This window comes from Chenopodium album, chromosome 27, assembly GCF_948465745.1.
Source record: "Chenopodium album chromosome 27, dcCheAlbu1.1, whole genome shotgun sequence".
In the NCBI taxonomy this organism is placed as follows: domain Eukaryota; kingdom Viridiplantae; phylum Streptophyta; class Magnoliopsida; order Caryophyllales; family Amaranthaceae; genus Chenopodium; species Chenopodium album.
This window is the reverse complement of record NC_137860.1, coordinates 5,673,633-5,691,584: the sequence shown is the minus strand read 5'-3', so window position 1 is coordinate 5,691,584 and position 17,952 is coordinate 5,673,633. Positions and strand designations below refer to the sequence as shown.

General features: G+C 35.4%; 2 protein-coding genes across 2 annotated transcripts; both read left to right on the top strand.

The window, feature by feature from the left end:
• The first annotated feature begins 3,665 nt into the window (after nucleotides 1–3,665).
• On the top strand, nucleotides 3,666–4,904 carry LOC145619598 (uncharacterized). Its single transcript, XM_081674310.1, has 2 exons — nucleotides 3,666–4,039; nucleotides 4,103–4,904. The coding sequence occupies exons 1-2, from the start codon at nucleotides 3,666–3,668 to the stop codon at nucleotides 4,902–4,904; spliced, it is 1,176 nt and encodes a 391-aa protein (XP_081530436.1).
• Nucleotides 4,905–9,941: 5,037 nt separating this feature from the next.
• Nucleotides 9,942–16,512, top strand: LOC145619300 (ABC transporter A family member 2-like). The gene is made up of 16 exons (XM_081673967.1): nucleotides 9,942–10,551; nucleotides 11,913–12,144; nucleotides 12,250–12,419; nucleotides 12,530–12,715; nucleotides 12,869–12,964; nucleotides 13,059–13,259; nucleotides 13,429–13,588; nucleotides 13,701–13,927; nucleotides 14,248–14,365; nucleotides 14,454–14,530; nucleotides 14,642–14,731; nucleotides 14,901–15,044; nucleotides 15,124–15,429; nucleotides 15,516–15,596; nucleotides 15,702–15,881; nucleotides 16,000–16,512. The coding sequence occupies exons 1-16, from the start codon at nucleotides 10,183–10,185 to the stop codon at nucleotides 16,267–16,269; spliced, it is 2,907 nt and encodes a 968-aa protein (XP_081530093.1). The 5' UTR covers nucleotides 9,942–10,182; the 3' UTR covers nucleotides 16,270–16,512.
• The last annotated feature ends 1,440 nt before the right edge of the window (nucleotides 16,513–17,952 follow it).

The window sequence follows — 17,952 nt, the reverse complement described above, 5'->3', positions numbered from 1 at the left end:
GAATCCGAAAAATCCGAGTCCGAATCCAATCCGACTCATGATTTCCGGATCCGAATCCGGTCCGTTTATATGAACCTCCGAAATAATCCGAATTTATTTTTATTATTTTTTTTTGTAATATATACCTATAATTGCTCGTATTGTCATATCAAGTAAAGTATAAACATAACATATTTAAATATGAACTAAGTTACATAACAAATTTTGCTACAAAACAAGCAAACAATTGTCCCAAGTTATAAAGCATTTGCTCATACTCTCGGATTCGGACTCAGATCGGACTCCGTCGAACTTTGCGTAGGGTCCAAGTCCGATCCACCTCCTATTCGGATTCAGATCTATTTTATCGGATTCGGACTAATTTTAAACGGATTCGAATCGAACTCGGATTAAATTGTCATCCCTAGTGAACTGGCCCTTAGTTAGGGTCTGTTCTCTTTAGCTTATTTTTAGTTCAACTCTAATCAATTCAGTTCAGTTCCTAATTTCCTCCTCTCATAAAATTTTCAGTTCAGTTCAGTTCAGCTCCAATAAGTTTAGTTCAATTCAATAAATGAGAACTGACCATTAATAAAAATGTATTATTACCATCTTATCTCACTTATCTGAATTTATTTATAAAAATTAAAATCAAAAAAAAAATTTAAAAAAACACTAAATTTTTTCATATCCTTGGTGTTCAATGTTACACTTAAAAGGAAATACAAAGATACAATTAAAAACAATAGTCATTAAAATTGGACATTGCTCTTGTAAAAAAAAAAAAAAAAAAAAAAAAAAAAAAAAAAAAAAAAAAAAAAAAAGACATGATTAATCTCTAAGATGAATCTTCGTTGTTCTGACCCATACCTCCTCGATCTTTTCAACCCGATTAACGTTGAATTTGATAAACAGAACTCATAGTCTCATAATGTGAATCAATAATTCAATACGGAGTATTATATACTTGTATTAATGTATTAATTTGTACACGCAGTATTATTCTAAAACGACATGAATATATAATTAAATGTTCTCGTACGTACACTTCATTAATATACGTAGTATTCATGTTCACTTTATATTCATAACGTTAACATTTCATTGCACAAACGAATATTAAATTATGGCGGGACTTCTTCTTTTTGCCCTATTATCGAATTATTAACCACTTATTAATTTGTAAGATAGCATACTTAGGATTTAGGAATGTGGAATGAGGAACTTTCCTTTTAAGTTTGAAGTCAAACTCACTGATTAAAGTATGACGACAGAAAAAAAATTATTACACTTCCTTGATCATTGACCATTCATACATGCATGTTAACAACATTAAAACGAGTAAATCATCTTTAAGAAGGTGTCAAATTATATCAAGACTTTACACAATTTAACTCAAATCGGATTAATTAGCAGACAATGTTCTTTGAGAATTAAGAATCACCACACCAGATCAAGTACGTGTCCTTAATAGGGATTGATCTCAAAACTGTAATTTATGAGAGATATCAATGTATATGATGGTATATCATGACATATATATGGTTTAAAATTATTGATCCATTTCACCTATTAATCATGATTTAGCCCTATGATTTAGCCATGTGTATAAAATCATTGAATCTTTGACGATACACTATATTCCTTCATGAACACACAAGTTGCATTGTTAGTTGTAGCATATAAATATTTCACTACTATATCGAATCGAGGAATATCTAATTAAACATATTTTTTAAATGACACGACTATGCAAATACGTAAGTCATTGCGTAATGACATGAACTTTGCTTATGAGCACATCTAAGCACAAGCCTTAATTATAAATTTAAAATAATAGTTCTAACTTTTTTTGAGAAGAACTTTGTACTACCAACTAGTACTTCGTATTTAATTAATTAAACTGAGATCTTAGTTTGACTTAGACCAAAATTCAAAATTATTATATACTTGTACTACGTAAGACTTTACAAGAACAAGAAGAATGGTGCTATTCCACAACTTAATAATAATTCCGCGTACTACTAATTAATTTATTATATTCTTAAATGTGTTCTAATTTGAGAAAACAACAAATAGTAGTTTACTTACCTTTTCTTCCTTAATCTATACAATCTATTAAAAGGTGTTCCTTTTAAAGGAACGGTGCCACGTGACACTCTTCAACGTATATGACAACATGTCACAATGACACGTTAGCGACACATAAGGTTGCGACTTCATTTAAGAAAATTAATAAAATATGGTTTTGTCTAGATTCGAACCCTCAGCCTCAAACAAATAAATGCTACACACTTACCATCTCAACCAACTTTTATTAGTGTTTTAAATTTCACATATTTAACATTATACTACCTCCGTTTCGTATTAGTTGCAACTTTGGGGTATTATTTGTGAGATATATAATATTCCAAAGTTGCAACTAATACGATATGGAGGTAGTATATTCCTTTGAGGTTATTTAATTTATTTATTTTTCACAAAATTAGAAAATAAATACATATGTAGTAAAAAAAAAAAAAACTATAACATCCGAGACAACGCCCAAATCACACATTAGCTATACAACACTTGAACATAATTATCAAATTAAAGAAGTACAAACTAGCAATGCGGGGCATCGCCCGGGACACACACTAGTTTAATTAATTAAAAATGTACTTCTTCAGCCTCATTTGTGACGGAAGCATGTGTGAGAATATTCAAGCTAGGATTTGAGTTTCCCACTCTCAAGTTTAATTTGCTATATGTGACATGTTAACGTGTTATGCTAAAGTTGTTCAAGCAATTCAAACTTTACTTGAAGTAGTATGATTATGATATACTCCCTCCGTTTCTTATTTCTTGCAACAAAGGGGGGGAGCACGCTTCCCAAGTCAAAACTTTTAAGGGAGTAAAGTAAGTTTTAATCCCATGTGATTAAGTATAAAAAAGGAGGGAAAGGAAAGGGACCACATGCTTTTTAAACAACCACATGGCTGATTTTTGGGAGGGTGTACTTTTCCCTCCCAATTTTTCACCAAAATTCAAATTAAGCCAAATTTTCATCAAATTCTTCCCTCCATTTACTTTTCACAAGCAAATGGGGGTATAAAAAGGTTCGAAAGTAACCAGAATTTTTTTGTTTCAACCTTACATAAAGAATTTCTCCCACCTAATGAATACATTTCACCATGATTTTTTCAAAAGTTAGCACTAACCTAAAACTAGTCCTACCATAATTACCCAAATCCTACTTAATCTAACCTAATTAGTGCTAAAAATTAGGGGCAGCATCTTTGCTTTTTCTTCTTCCAAAAGCTGGTTCTGTATGAGCACGACCAAAAACTTGCATCCTCCACTTCATCACCATCCCAAGACCTAAAAAAAAACCAACGTTAGTATCTGCTCATGGATGAAGAAGAATTTTTTTCAATAGAACAGTTAATTGGAGAAGAAAATCAGGGGTATTCAAGTGCATCATCACAGACCAGCAGTGATTCAGAGGATGAATATGCTGCAGAATGGGCATATTCACAAACTGTCAACAATCAGCAACAACAACAGGATGGAGAGAAGAGGAGAGACCTCACCATGGAACAAAAAAGGCAGATAGTTGATGCCATTTTACTCAAAATGCAAGGGGGGAACTGCCCAAAGGTTTTCTTTCCCAACTAGCAAGACAATTTGACATTCACAGATCAACAATGTCAAGGTTAAATGCTGACATAAAGAAGCAGATGGCACAGGGGAATGTCATTGATGTCAGGTCTAAGAAACTAGGCAGGACAGGGCCAAAACCCAAAGAATACTCAGATGAGTGGCTGCAATCTGTGCCACTCTACAAGAGGACTACAGAGAGAAGTTATGCAGGGGCACTAAATGTGTCACATTCAACCATACACAGATTAAGGAAGAAAGGAAGACTCAGAACTCACACAAGCACAAACCACCCAGCTTTAACATCCAACCACAAGGTGGCTAGAATGAAGTGGGTGTTAAGTCACATAAACCCAATACGAAGACAAGGGAATCCAAATTTTGTTGACATGCAGGACACAATTCACATTGATGAAAAATGGTTCTAATTGAACCCTAAAACTAGAAAATTTTATCTACTGCCAAAGGAAGAGGATCCTTACAGGTGTCAACAATCCAAAAGGTTCAAGGTGAAGGCCATGTTCATGGCAGTGATTGGGAAACCACTATATGCAAGAGATGGGACTCTTTTGCATGATGGAAAGTATGGCATTTTTCCATTTGTGAAGAAAAAATTGGCCAAGAAGAAGAGTAAAAACAGAGATGCAGGTACATGGGAGACAAAGGCAGTGCAAAATGTGAACAAAGAAGCAATCAGAGAAATGCTTATGGAGCATAAAATACCAGCAATACATCAACAGTGGCCAGAGGGGGTGTCTAAAAAGGTAAAAATACAGGGGGATAATGCCAGACCTCATCAAGTGCCCAAAGATGATGATTTAATTGCTGCATGCAATGCAAAAGGGTTCAACATAGAAATGGTCTATCAACCAGCACAATCTCCTGACTTGAATGTGCTAGACCTAGGGTTGTTCAAAGTAATTCAATCCCTCCAATATCAAGCCTTCCCCACTACTTTGGATGACTTAATCAGAGAAGTCATAAATGCCTACAATGCATTTGATGCTAAGGCAAACAAGTTCACATGGCTCACACTGCAATCAGTCATGATTAAAATTCTAGAAAAGGAAGGCAACAACAACTTCTCACCAGCACACATGAAGAAGAAGAAGCTGGACAGACTAGGGGTTTTACCCAAACATCTACATGTACCAAAGGAGCTCATCAAACAAGCAGTTACTTTTCTAGACACAATGTTCATCCCAACACCAAATGCAGCAGAGGAAGAAGCATATATGGAAGTGGATCTGACTGAAGTGAAGCCACAAACAAATGGGGACTCATAGACTGCACATAGACTGCCACACCTAACCTTCCTAGTATTTTGAAGTTTCTGGTAAGACACCTACTGTAATGATACAACATATCTTACCAGCTTTTGCTTAATTTAAATGTGTAATGCTTAGGTTAGGTGTATTTTGATGAATCACAAGGAATACATGTAAGGCAGTCATGTAAACTAGGGCCTCAGGTTCATGTCTTTTTGTGTAAACATTGTTATCTTAGACAAGTAATGACATTGAAGATATGTTTGTTTATTGTATACATAGTCCATAAAACCATCAGATAGGGTATGCATATATCAAATAGCTGCTCAGTGAAGTTACCTCAACATCCTGGCCATAAGACCAAGGATGGAGCTATTCAATCACAAGCAACAATGATTCAAATGAGTCCCTTCATCATATGGTTTTCACTCAAACACATAAAATGGCATCAAATAGAGGGGACTAACTCAAACAAGATACCAAAGGCAACAAATTATCCAAGGATTATGTATCCTAACAAGTTATTGTTCTCTCTCATAAGAGTCATTGAGAACTATGTAGGGACTTAGACAAACAATAGGCAACATAATCAACAGAAAACATAGTGGATAATGATCATCATTCATCAACATGACATTCCAATGGCCATCTACTGCAAAAATAGTCCATCAAAATACAACAGCCAACAACAACAGCCACAGGGACTCAACAACAGCCAACAATAACAGCCAATAACAATAGCCAACAACAGCCAACAACAACAGCCAAAAACAACAGTACCACAGGGATGGAAAAGATAGTTAAAAGCAAGGTATACTCAGAACAAAAACAACAGTATCCAGATGCATAGTAACAACAACAACACCAATTTCACAGGGACTCAACCCATAAAAATTAAACAGGGACTCAGAACAAACACAAACACAACCATTAATCAACAAAAATATACTCAGAAATTTAAAAAGAGGGAGAAGAAAGGTTATACGCTGCGTAGTCAATTGTCAGCGAACCACTCAGGGTGGACATCCCTCAGAAAATCCATGTAATCCTCATCAGCAAGCTGATCCGGGTCAATAGGCAACCCAGATCTGACCCTCTTCATACCAGAGAGGGAACCCTTCTTCTGCTGCTTCTCCTTCACAGCTTTCCCCTTTCCAGATCCAGACCCAACAACTTCCCCTTTTCCAGATCCAGAAGCAACCCCCTTCTCTTTGCTCTGGGACTCAGCAACAGATTTTTTGGAAGACCCCCCAGCAGTTTCCTTGAGACCTCCCTCCTCGTCACTCTCCCCGTCCAGATCTATCACCTCAACGGGTTGTGTTGGGGTTTTGGGAACCAGCGCTTTGTTAACCTCATCATCCTCGTATGAGGAGATGTACTCAGTCAGCTTTGCTCCTCGTTTGCATCTGAAGAAGATGGGCCTCAGTCTAGCGCGGCGAAGGGGCTTGATCTTCCCTGTGGCCCTCTCGCAGATGTATCTGGTGGTGCCAGGAGGGATGTCATCAATGGGTTTTTCTGGGGGGAGATTTTCATAGCAGAAGAGTGAACCATCTGTTGTAGAAGAGGAACTCATATTTTTTTGTGTTTTTCACAGATATGAGAATTAGGAAGGGAGAAATGACTGGAAGAGGAAGGAAACGACGATTGAGAGAAGGAGAGTTAGGGTTCCGAAAATTGAGGAGAGAGAAACAAAGAATGTTAAATAGGGAGAAGAGAGAGGAGAGAGAAGGAAGTAAAGAAGTTGCCATGGAGTAAATGCAGATGGTTGAAGGTTGCATTCAATGGTGTAGTTGGGAAGATGAACAATTGTGTTCATGAATCTGATGAATATAAAGAGGGTTGATTTTGGGTTTTTTTTTTTTTTTTTTTTTTTTTTTTTTTTTTTTTTGGTGGGAATCATTAGATTAGGATTAGATTAAAGTAGGGTACATGAAAATAGATTAGGAATAATCAGCATACTAATGATGTTATAATAAGGGTATATCTGTAAATTTACCCTTAAAAAGTTACTAAAAGAGGAAAAAAAAAACTTGTTGCAACAAATGTGAACCACCCAAATATAGTAATTGTTGCAAGAAATAAGAAACGGAGGGAGTATTATGAGCATAGTCTGAAATTTCATTATCTTCATTAGCTTGACTTCATTCTAAAGTTCTATTGTACTTGTACTAATGAACAATATAATAATGATCATTAGGTCTTTTGACTAGTTTTCTGAAATAATTATTAAAATTTTGTTGAATATATATTGTATATATACAGTATATAAATTACATAAGGTCGGTAGTCTTTTGTTTGCACACGTATCACAAGATTTTGCAACAAACTTATGATGAATGTTCCTTCAATTCCATGAAATAGAAGAGATTGACAACATCAAGACTCTAACAAATGGACCTAGAATAGAAAGAGAGTTATTCACTTTTTTGAGTCTTAATTAGAAAAAATTCCATTAGCTAACTCAAGTTCAAGCTCTAAACAATGCAAAGTTGCATAGGTTGCTTTGACGATACTAATATTAATGTCCACCTCTTTAGAAGGGTTCAAGTTGCGCATATCTTTCCATGTTTGGTGGTATAGCGGTATAGACCGTATAGTCGTGTACTCGTGTTAATCGTGTGAGCTAATACTAGAGGGGGGAAGGGGAGGTGTTCATACAATACTAGGGAAGTATAGCAAGTTATAGTTAACTCTTTACATTAGCTAGGTTTTATTTGTTTTCGAGTTGATTATAAATGGGATGAATACATCTCAACCCAAATCTAATCCATTTATAAGCAAGTTTAAAAGTTCAAAAGTAACCAAACATCAGTTATCCTTTTTGTTTATTGTTCAACCCTTTTTGTTTAATTTTTAGTAAGCCCGTCTGATTTATCAGATTTTAGCTCCAACTAAATCCGAATCCACCCCGTATCATATACACCTGGCTTATGGTGGGTGAGTCTATTAATAAAAGTTTATGCATGCGGTGATGAGGCTCGAACCCAAACCTCCCTTAAGTGGGGTACAAAGCTGCTTATTACCACTTGAGCGATTTAGCCATCCCTTTTGGTAGTTGTTTGTTCAAAAGCCTTTTTATTCATGTGATTTTATATGAACTAATATGAATCTATTGAAACTTATTAAAATTAATTAATTTTAGTTGTAATATGAACTTCGATAACCCTAATGAGAGCTTATTATTTCTGAAATTATCTGATCTTAACTTATTGAATGAATTAGATCTAAAATAATCGAAAACATGATAAACATAATAGACCCTAAATAAGTTGAGCACATAGTTGTTCAAGCTAATTGATTCACATATGTAACGAAAGAATCTCCTTGGAGCCGGTCAATTTATGTGCCATTTGAGTACTCAACCAACTTCTTGGGTAATAATCGAATTGATTTTTTATGTTCGAACTCATTTATATACTGATGAATAAGATTTGACCGAGCTAATTCACGAGTGTATCGATTTATTGACATCCTTAAACTTATTATACTTCATTCAATCCTACATTATTCCTACTACATACATGTTATTTTGGCAAACCCATATGTTATACTACCTCCAGTCCAAATTACTCGCAACTTTGGAATATTTTATATCTCACAAATAATACCCCAAAGTTGCAAGTAATTTGGACCGGAGGTAGTATATCATTTAATTTTATATTCCGACAATAATTACACATTGTCATTCTCCTATGTCATTTACAAAGTACTTCCTTTATTTCCCTAATATTGTAATATGGGAAGGGACATAGATTTTAAGAAGAAGATAAAGATAGAGAGGATTAAAGATAGCAACCTATGTGATGAGGAGAGAGGAAGAGGAAAAACATACGCAAATAGAGAAATGTTGTAATATTTGTAAAACATCTTAAAATGATAATTGTTGTAATATTTGTGAAACAGAGGAACTATTTTTTTTTTTCACATCATCAATATTTTTATTTTCAAATATGCACAACTGAAAAATTACTTGCATATAGTTGTATATATGTACTTACATTTGAGTATTCACAAGTTTACGAGAGATTGTTATATACACCCGGGTGCATCGTACACCATGAGTATTTTGTTCTCGTTTGATGATTATTTTTCATTTAATCATCAAATAAAGAGCAAAAACTAACTTTGGGTTGGAGAGAAATTGTTATATACACCCAGGTGCACCGTATACCCATGAGTATTTTGTTCTTATTTAAATGATTGTTTTTCATATAATCATCAAATGAAGAGCAAAAACTAACCTAATGCAGTTGGATGTATGGTGTATCCGGGTGCATATAACATACTTAGGGCCTGTTCACTTCAGCTATATTTCAGTTCAGTTCATCTCAGCTCCAATCAGTTCATTTCAGTTCAGTTCAGCTCCGATCAGTTCAGTTTATTTCAGCTCTTAATTTCTTTCTCTTATAAAATATTCATTTCAGCTCCAATCAGTTCAGTTTAGTTCAGCTCTTAATTTCTTTCTCTTATAAAATATTCATTTCAGCTCTATTCAGTTTAGCCCAATCAGTTCAGTTCAGCTCCAATCAATTCTGTTCAGTTCAGTTCAATTGAGCTCCAATCAGTTAGTTCAGCTCAGTTCAGTAAATATGAACAGACCCTTACTTTGATTAGTTGGGCGTACAATAGACTGGGATGTACTTCCTCCGTTTCTTTTTACTTGCAACACAGCCTTGTGGCACGTGTTTTGAGGTCGGGTTTATGTAATGTAAACGGATAAATTATTCATTATAATTTTTAAAAATGATACTTAACCCTATTCTAATGTTCGTGTAAAAATTATAGTGATAAAATCGGCTCGTTTACCCTCACTAATCATCTCCTAAAACTGCGTGCCTAAAAGATGTGTTGCAAGTAAAAGAAAACGGAGGAAGTATATAACAAATTCCATAAGTTAACAAACCTTAAAAATAGCCATTCCAACGCGCCTTCACAAAACAAAGGGAAACACGCAACTCCCTTCCTATGAAATTTCTATGGTATCCTTCTTAATTCTTATAGTCAAAAAGTCAATCCGAATCTGTATTCTTTTTTTTTTTTTTTTTTTTTTTTACTTTTAATTTTTACAATTTTTATTTATTAAAACCCAAACTTATTCAAAATCCCAACCAAATTCCAACCAATCCAAACAAAACAATCCAACATCAAATTTCTGTTAACACACAACATCAACGGAATTACAAGGGGATTCCATTTCATTGCTAATTACACCAATCCAAATCCTCAAAAACAAAAAAAAAAAAACACGAGAACAAACACAAACACGACCCCGTTTTACTGATACGGAGTAATAATAATGGAATTACAAAAGGGGATTCCATTATTATTACAACAATTGAAATCATTATTCTGTAAAAACGCATTGCTTTCATGGCGTCATAAATGGGCAACAATTCTCCAACTATTTTCATCATTAGTGTTCATCTTCTTGATGTTCTGTATCCAAAAAGCATTCGATGCCCAGTTCAAGAACACCACTAATTTCCAGAATCTTCTCGATCCAAAGCCGCTTGTTTCGCCTCCGATTCCGCCTTGTGAAGACAAGTTCTTCATCAAACTCCCTTGTTATGACTTCGTTTATAGCGGTGACACAAGTCCTAATGTTAAACGTATTGTTTCCAGAATTATGGCTAATAATCCTGGCCGTCCTATTCCTCCTCCTAAGGTACTGGGTTTTTTTATTTTTATCTTTTTTCGGAATTGATAGTTACGTTGATACTGTAATTTAACCGATTATTGGATTGGTAGACGGGTGAGATTTGGTACAAATATGACTTACTCCGTATTACATTTTACATTGTGCATACAGTTAAAAAAAAATTCAAATATGAACTTTTAATTTTGTTCGACTCGTGATTAACAATATTTAAGGTTATGCACAAGTTTTTGGCGAATAAACATTTATTGTGTTACTTCGTGATAGTTTTAGTCCTCTGTGCTATGCTCGGGGGTTTGAATCTTATAATTTTTGTTTGAAATTTTCGATGATTGTAAATGGTATACAATGATAGATAATAGTTGATACGTTTCCTTTGTGGGCGAATTTAGTGTATGTAACTAGAAATGAGGTGTTGGAGGTCTCTTGACTCTTGTTAACCTTGGTTAGTTAGTTTTACTCACATATACGGAGTAAAATGGAGAAAAAAACTTCAATTAATTAACGATTTGAAAAGTACTTTGTAAGTATATTGGTTATTTACGTTATTAAATATACGACGATTTTTGTATTAGTTTTTAGCAAGTCTTACAAGTAGAGTGACTATTCTTTGCTAGTCTTATGAGTTTATCTAAAGTTTGTAAAGATGTAGGGTGTGCTAGATACTTATAGCTTGGATGTCTTACCTTTCCACATTTTTCTTAGAAAACATTTTGTTTTACCTCCTTTTCTATTGACTTTTTTGTTTTTAGACTTTTCTTTGAAAAAGGTTAAGAAAAGGGGTAGTTTCAAGTCAAGTGACTACTATTCTCTATGATTAGAATGTTCATACCCAAATCTAAACTGTACTCGAAATTACTTGACTCGAGCTAATTTAAATCAATTGATTATCATTATAGACCCTCAATATGACCACACTAAGAGTTGATTGACTAGTATTTTCTAGACCAATTTGACCTGATTGGAACCTGATTCACAACTCACAGTTTCTCCAATCATGAATTCCAAAGGTGGAAAATGACAAGGGAGAAGGGATTTTAGCTAATCTTGTAAGTTGGTTGAGACATTGTTGTGGCTGTGTAACATACTGTAGGAAATAACACATTGAGCTTGCCTGGTTTTTCGTGTTTTAAATCCAGCTGCTCTTACATCATGATTACTGCTGGTTGAATTATCTGAGACCTTAAGCTAAAGCTTAAGATATTAGTTGTATAATTTATTGGCATATGACATTTCCCCTGTTAAGCATGGATGCTGCAGTCTGAAACTTACCTTAAATGAAGTGAAAAAGGACAGCTGATGTTACAAACGAAACTTTTGAAAGGCTTCTTCATTCATGCTAATTCTTTGATTCGCGATTGCTTATGCAGGTTAAGTCCTTTGCAACAGAAGCTGAGGTTGATGCATGGCTTCTTAATAACCCAATGTACTGTCCAGGAGCACTGCATTTTGTAGAACAAAATGCGACCATAATAAGCTATGGTGTTCAAACTAATTCTACACAAGTACAAAAAAGAGGGAGGTATGAAGATCCTACCTTCAAATTTCAGGTTCCACTTCAGATTGCTGCAGAACGAGAGATAGCAAGGTTTCTTATCGGAGGTATCCTCTATTTTCTGATACTCTACTGGATTATCCTATCTCTTTTCTGATTTATGTTATGTTTAACCACTCCTGCCTTTTTTCTTGGATTTCTTGCTTGGTCAGATCCGAACTTTAGCTGGACAGTAGGCTTGACAGAATTCGCTCATCCTCCAGATGACCCCTTCTCTACCATTGAAACTATCGGTCCAGTCTTTTTCCTTGCAGTTGCCATGTTTGGCTTTGTATTCCAATTGAGCTCCCTGGTGATGGAGAAAGAATTAAAACTTAGAGAGGTTATTTCCCTTTATTTTCTGGAGAACAGTTTAAATGAAACGGAATTTTATAGGAACATTTCTGCCGTACACTGAAGATTCCATGTCTAATACATTTTGTGCCTTTTCAGGTGATGAGTATGATGGGTCTGTATGATACTGCGTACTGGCTGTCATGGCTAGCTTGGGAAGGACTTCTTGTTGTTGTTTCATCAATTTTCATCGTATTATTTGGGATGATGTTTCAGTTTGATTTTTTCTTGAACAACAACTTTGCAATCTTGTTCCTTGTGTTCTTTCTTTTCCAGTTGAACATGGTAAGCTCTTTGTTTCTTTTGTTGATTGACCAGTTTTAAATTCAAATTTGATACAGGATTACATAATATTAATTGTTCAAAAACTCTATTATGCCCTTCTGTAATACCACTTTTATTTCATCCACTGACCTCTTGTCGCTAAACTTACATCAGACTGCCTTTGCATTTGCGCTATCAGCCTTCATTAGCCGGTCATCTTCAGCTACAAATATAGGATTCTACAACTTTATTATCGGCTTAATCACCCAGGTTAGTTTCTCTAATTTCTTTTGCAGAGCTCTTGATTAAAAGCCAGGGAAACCAATAAACTTGTTTACTGATGATGTTATTTCATATTGTGCAGATTGTGACAGCATTTGGGTTCCCATACAGTGAAATGTTCTCACAAACATACAGAGTCTTATGGTCCTTCTATCCTCCAAATCTGCTGGCCAAGGGTATCCAGATGCTCACAGAGGCAACTAGTACACCTCAAGACCCTGGAATGAGCTGGAGTGGAAGGACGAAATGTCCAGCTAATGATGATGAATGTATTTTAACAATGGTGAGTTTTATCCTACTTATTTATTTATGAAGTCTATTAAAATTATTATATCCTTAAAAGTGATTCTTATCCTTTTTGTCAATTTCAAATATTACCCATCTTTGCTTAGTCTCTATTGACATTTTAGAGCTAAGACTGCTAACTATTAAGTACTGCCATCTCGTGACAGAACGATGTCTTCATATGGCTGTCGGGGACGTTTGTTATGTGGTTTGTTTTGGCTCTTTACTTTGACAATATCATTCCAAACCCCTATGGAGTAAGGAAATCAGTGTTCTACTTCTTGTTTCCTGGATATTGGACAGGCAAAGGTGGAAGCAAGGCACAAGGTAGCAAGTCTTGTCCTTTCCTTTTACTTTTTTCTCCAGTTCTCCTAAATTTGATATATCACAGTAGTAGATTTTTTCAATAAACTAACTGCACTCAACATGAATGCGTCAGAGGGTGGTATCTGTACCTGCTTTAGTTCTTCTTCACAAATTGAGCACGTAACTCCTGATGATGAGGATGTTCTTCAAGAGGAGAATACTGTAAAGCAGCAAGCAAACGAAGGTGTTGTCGATTCAAATGTTGCAGTCCAAATACGTGGCCTTGCAAAGGTTTATCCCGGGTCAACAAGTCTTGGATGCTGTAAATGCAACAGGACTCCTCCTTACCATGCTCTCAGGGTAAACAACCTCACGATTACTTTGTTAGACAATACTAATGCAGTATACTACATCATTATGGACAAAAGTCGCAAAACAAACTATGCTTTTGTTAAGATTTACCTGCTTAAAATAGGGAAAAGTGTCGCAAAAAGAACAAGGAAATTTGAGCTGAAAATTTCTATTAATGTTTCTTTTTTTCCATTGTGCTGCTTAACAGTAATCAGGTTTAGGGTGATAATTTTGAAGCCAAGAATTGTCAAGTTGCTGCTGATAAAGATACTTAGCTGTTTAAATTTTTGTACACAATAGCAGAATATCTTATTTGTCGATTTCTGCAGGGCTTATGGGTGAATCTTGCTAAGGATCAGCTATTTTGTCTTTTGGGCCCTAATGGAGCTGGTAAAACTACTGCTATCAATTGCTTGACTGGGATTTCACCAGTGACCAGTGGAGATGGTAACAGTTTGATTTGAGAATCCATACTTTCTGGTTTAAATTTCTTTTCTGAAATTACGTTAATCTCACAATTATTGTTGATCCACAGCATTGATCCATGGGAATTCCATCCGAAGCTCTGTTGGCATGTCTAATATCCGTAGAATAATAGGCGTGTGTCCACAGGTAGTCTTCTGATATTGTATGATTTTACAATTTGAGTAGTCAAACAGGATGACAGCTAAAATCTATTAAGCTCTAGTTAAGCAATTGAATGCCCTCTTTTTTGCATTCTAGTTTGATATTCTTTGGGATGAATTGACTGGTCAAGAGCACCTCAACCTCTTTGCAAATATAAAAGGTCTTCCTAGTGCTACAATTTTGACGGTATGTTTGCCTAACCACCCTATTTTCATTATCTCTAATCCTTATGCCTTTAGATATGAAACTCTATCCAATAACAATGATAAATTTCCAAGATTGATTCTTCAGAGTAGGGTAATGATGTCGCTCATTCAGTCATTCATAACAGTTTCAACTTAAATATGATATCCAGGTTGTTCAGGATTCGTTGGCAGAAGTGAGGCTAACTAATGCTGCAAAAATGAGGGCTTCAAGTTACAGTGGAGGAATGAAACGCCGTCTAAGTGTCGCAATTGCACTCATTGGTGATCCTAAATTAATTATTCTGGATGAACCTGTATGTATGCAATTCATCAGAACTTGTTATTTATTTGAATGAAGCATAAGCTAAAAGTAAGCTCTTATTTAAACTGCAGACAACAGGTATGGATCCTATTAGCAGGAGGCATGTCTGGGACATAATAGAAAATGCAAAACGAGGGCGAGCCATTATATTAACTACACACTCCATGGAAGAAGCTGACATATTGGGTGACCGCATTGGAATCATGGCCAAAGGAAGACTTCGATGCATTGGAACTTCTATCAGATTGAAGTCACGCTTTGGAACTGGTTTCATAGCCAATGTGAGCTTTGTTGGGAACCTTAATGGAACCCCTATCGAAGGAGATTCAACTGTTGTGAATCACTCCCAGGAAGCTGTCAAGCGGTTTTTTAAGGATGTATGTTATAGATCCAAATTCCAAAAGTTCTTGTTTGTATATGGTTGATCTTATTAGTGTCTAAATTTCTACATGTTTTGTTGCAGCACTTGGGTGTAGTGCCTAAAGAAGAGAGCAAATCCTTCCTGACTTTTGTAATTCCTCATAAAAAAGAGGAGCAATTGACGGTAAAATCCCCCTTATTTCTTTTTACTCACCAAGTTCCTTTCTTCTTCTAATGTACCTGCAGCAGTTATTCTGTTGCTAACCCTTTAATTTATTCATTTAATCAGATGTTTTTCGAAGAACTACAAGAAAGAGAAGCAGAATTCCAAATAGCTGATATCCAGCTTGCTCTTACTAGTCTGGAAGAAGTTTTCCTAAACATTGCAAGACAAGCAGAGATGGAAAGTGCTGCTGCTGAGGGAAAATTGGTCACCTTAAACCTGACAACATCCGAGACTTCAGTTGAGGTATGTGCATAAACAAAATGTGCCTAATTCACTCGGGAATCTAATAAGCTAAAAATAAAAGAGGCTTTTCTAAACTGACCCCTTGCCTTATTTACTTTTTTCGCATCATACATTCCAGATACCTGTTGGGGCTCGATATGTGGGGATACCAGAAACAGAATCTGCAGAAAATCCCAGAGGCGTGATGGTAGAAGTATACTGGGAACAAGACGACTATGGCTCTTTGTGCATATCAGGTCACTCTCGCGAAGTCCCCATACCCTCAAATGTACAGCTACCAACAGCTCCACCAACTACATCTCGCCAAGGTGTCTTGGGTCGAAGGGGGAAAATACATGGTCATGTTATTGATCCTGACCAGATTCCTGAAACACTATTCCAAAGATAAAATTGCCATATCTATTATGGTGCTTACATAATATACTACATGATTAAGCTAAGTATGCATTCTTTTTACACATACACACTTTTGTATATGAGAATGTGGATTAACAAATTTTGACCTTATAGTAATATGTTTGTGTTCGCTTAAACTACCACCCCAATTGGATTGTAATACATTTGTACATATGGTCTCCAATAAAATAGCTTGTACTGATATAAAAGTTTGGATTTCTGGAAGCTGAAGTAATCCGAGGTTTGCTGCTGGTATTGAGTTTTGCTTTATGATTAAGCTTTTTTATAACCTGTTAGATGAGTGACACGGCCATGCCTAGTTGCTTGCGAATTGATCATCTCCTGTGGCCTTATACCCATGCGGCCATGCACCAATTTAGCTAGCTACACATTGTGATTTTGCATAATAGCTTCTTTAGCAACCAAATGCTTCTGCACGTCATCTGTAGCATTGTTTCTGATTTGTCGCCAAGGAGTACGGAGTAGACTGTTATAAATAAATACTTGGATTTGTCATTGGGCAGTACAAAGTATTCTGTTTCGGATTCTTGGATTTGTCATGGGGGTTTGGGCGAATTAAAGTCAATGTCGAGTAACTTTCTTTGGCGAGTCACGAGTGTATACAAAGTCTCTACCACATTACTCGAGGCACGCCACCTGACGGAATGTGATGACTGCCCTCGGTGTTCATATACTCCGGAAACAGTGAACCATGCCTTATTTTTTTGCCCAGCTTTACAAGATCTTTGGAGGGAATGTGGATGCGAGAATTTTGGTGGATGGTGCTTATATGGATGATTTCAAAGAAAAACTGAAATCGCGAAAAAGGTTTGATGAAAAGCTAAGACAAAAAGGCCCTGCTCTAATGTGATGGATTTAGGTCATGTTCTCTTCACCTTAAAAAAATAATATTGCTCTAATGTGATGGATTTAGGTCATGTTCTCTTCACCTTTAAAAAAATAATATTATGTATAAATAATTTACCTTAAAAAAAATAATATTATGTATTAATAATTTCAGTTCGGTAAAATTAATTTCAGTTTAGTAAAAATAAGTTCAATTCAGTAAAATTAATTTCAGTTCAGTTAAAATAATTTCAGTTCAGTAACAGTTTTCATAAAGAAGATTTATAATAAAAAAAATCAGTGAAGATAATTTCTGTTCAGCAAAAATAATTTCAGTTCAGTAAAAATAATTTCAGTTTAGCAAAATTGAAGTGAAGAGAACGGGACCTTAGTGTTAGGAGCCATGACATGAGTTTTCAATAACAAGGAGACTCCCCACCTCTAGTCGTGGACTGTGTTCTTTGCTTGATTGATTACTACCATGAATATAGCAGTGCATATATGGTATACAGACTTAGCCATGTGTTCGAGCGTCAACAACAACTAAATTAAGGAATGCACCTCAGGAGCCATGGCCCCCTTAGGCCTCAACTGAGCTTCGTCCATGACTGCCATTTTTTTTTACTGTTCTGATTTTCTCTTAAAAGGAATTTTATTTTTTAATTCTGTTTTTTTATTGTATTCCATGGTCGAATATTATACGATATGGTAATGTTGCTGATCATTATTTTGGTAGTAGTGTTGCTTCATACTGTTTTGAACAAATGTGGGAAGATAATTGCTAGTTTCTTTTAAAGGTAAGATAAAAAAAACATTAGGATGTCCTCCT

Excerpts from the sequence above, each read along its gene's own strand:
- LOC145619598 (XM_081674310.1), top strand. The coding sequence starts at position 3,666 with ATGTCAAGGTTAAATGCTGACATAAAGAAGCAGATGGCACAGGGGAAT. Across the intron at positions 4,040-4,102 it reads ATTCACATTGATGAAAAATG|GTGTCAACAATCCAAAAGGT; the intron begins GTTCTAATTGAA and ends GGATCCTTACAG.
- LOC145619300 (XM_081673967.1), top strand. The coding sequence starts at position 10,183 with ATGGAATTACAAAAGGGGATTCCATTATTATTACAACAATTGAAATCA. Across the intron at positions 14,531-14,641 it reads TAATAGGCGTGTGTCCACAG|TTTGATATTCTTTGGGATGA; the intron begins GTAGTCTTCTGA and ends TTTGCATTCTAG. Across the intron at positions 15,882-15,999 it reads CATCCGAGACTTCAGTTGAG|ATACCTGTTGGGGCTCGATA; the intron begins GTATGTGCATAA and ends CATACATTCCAG.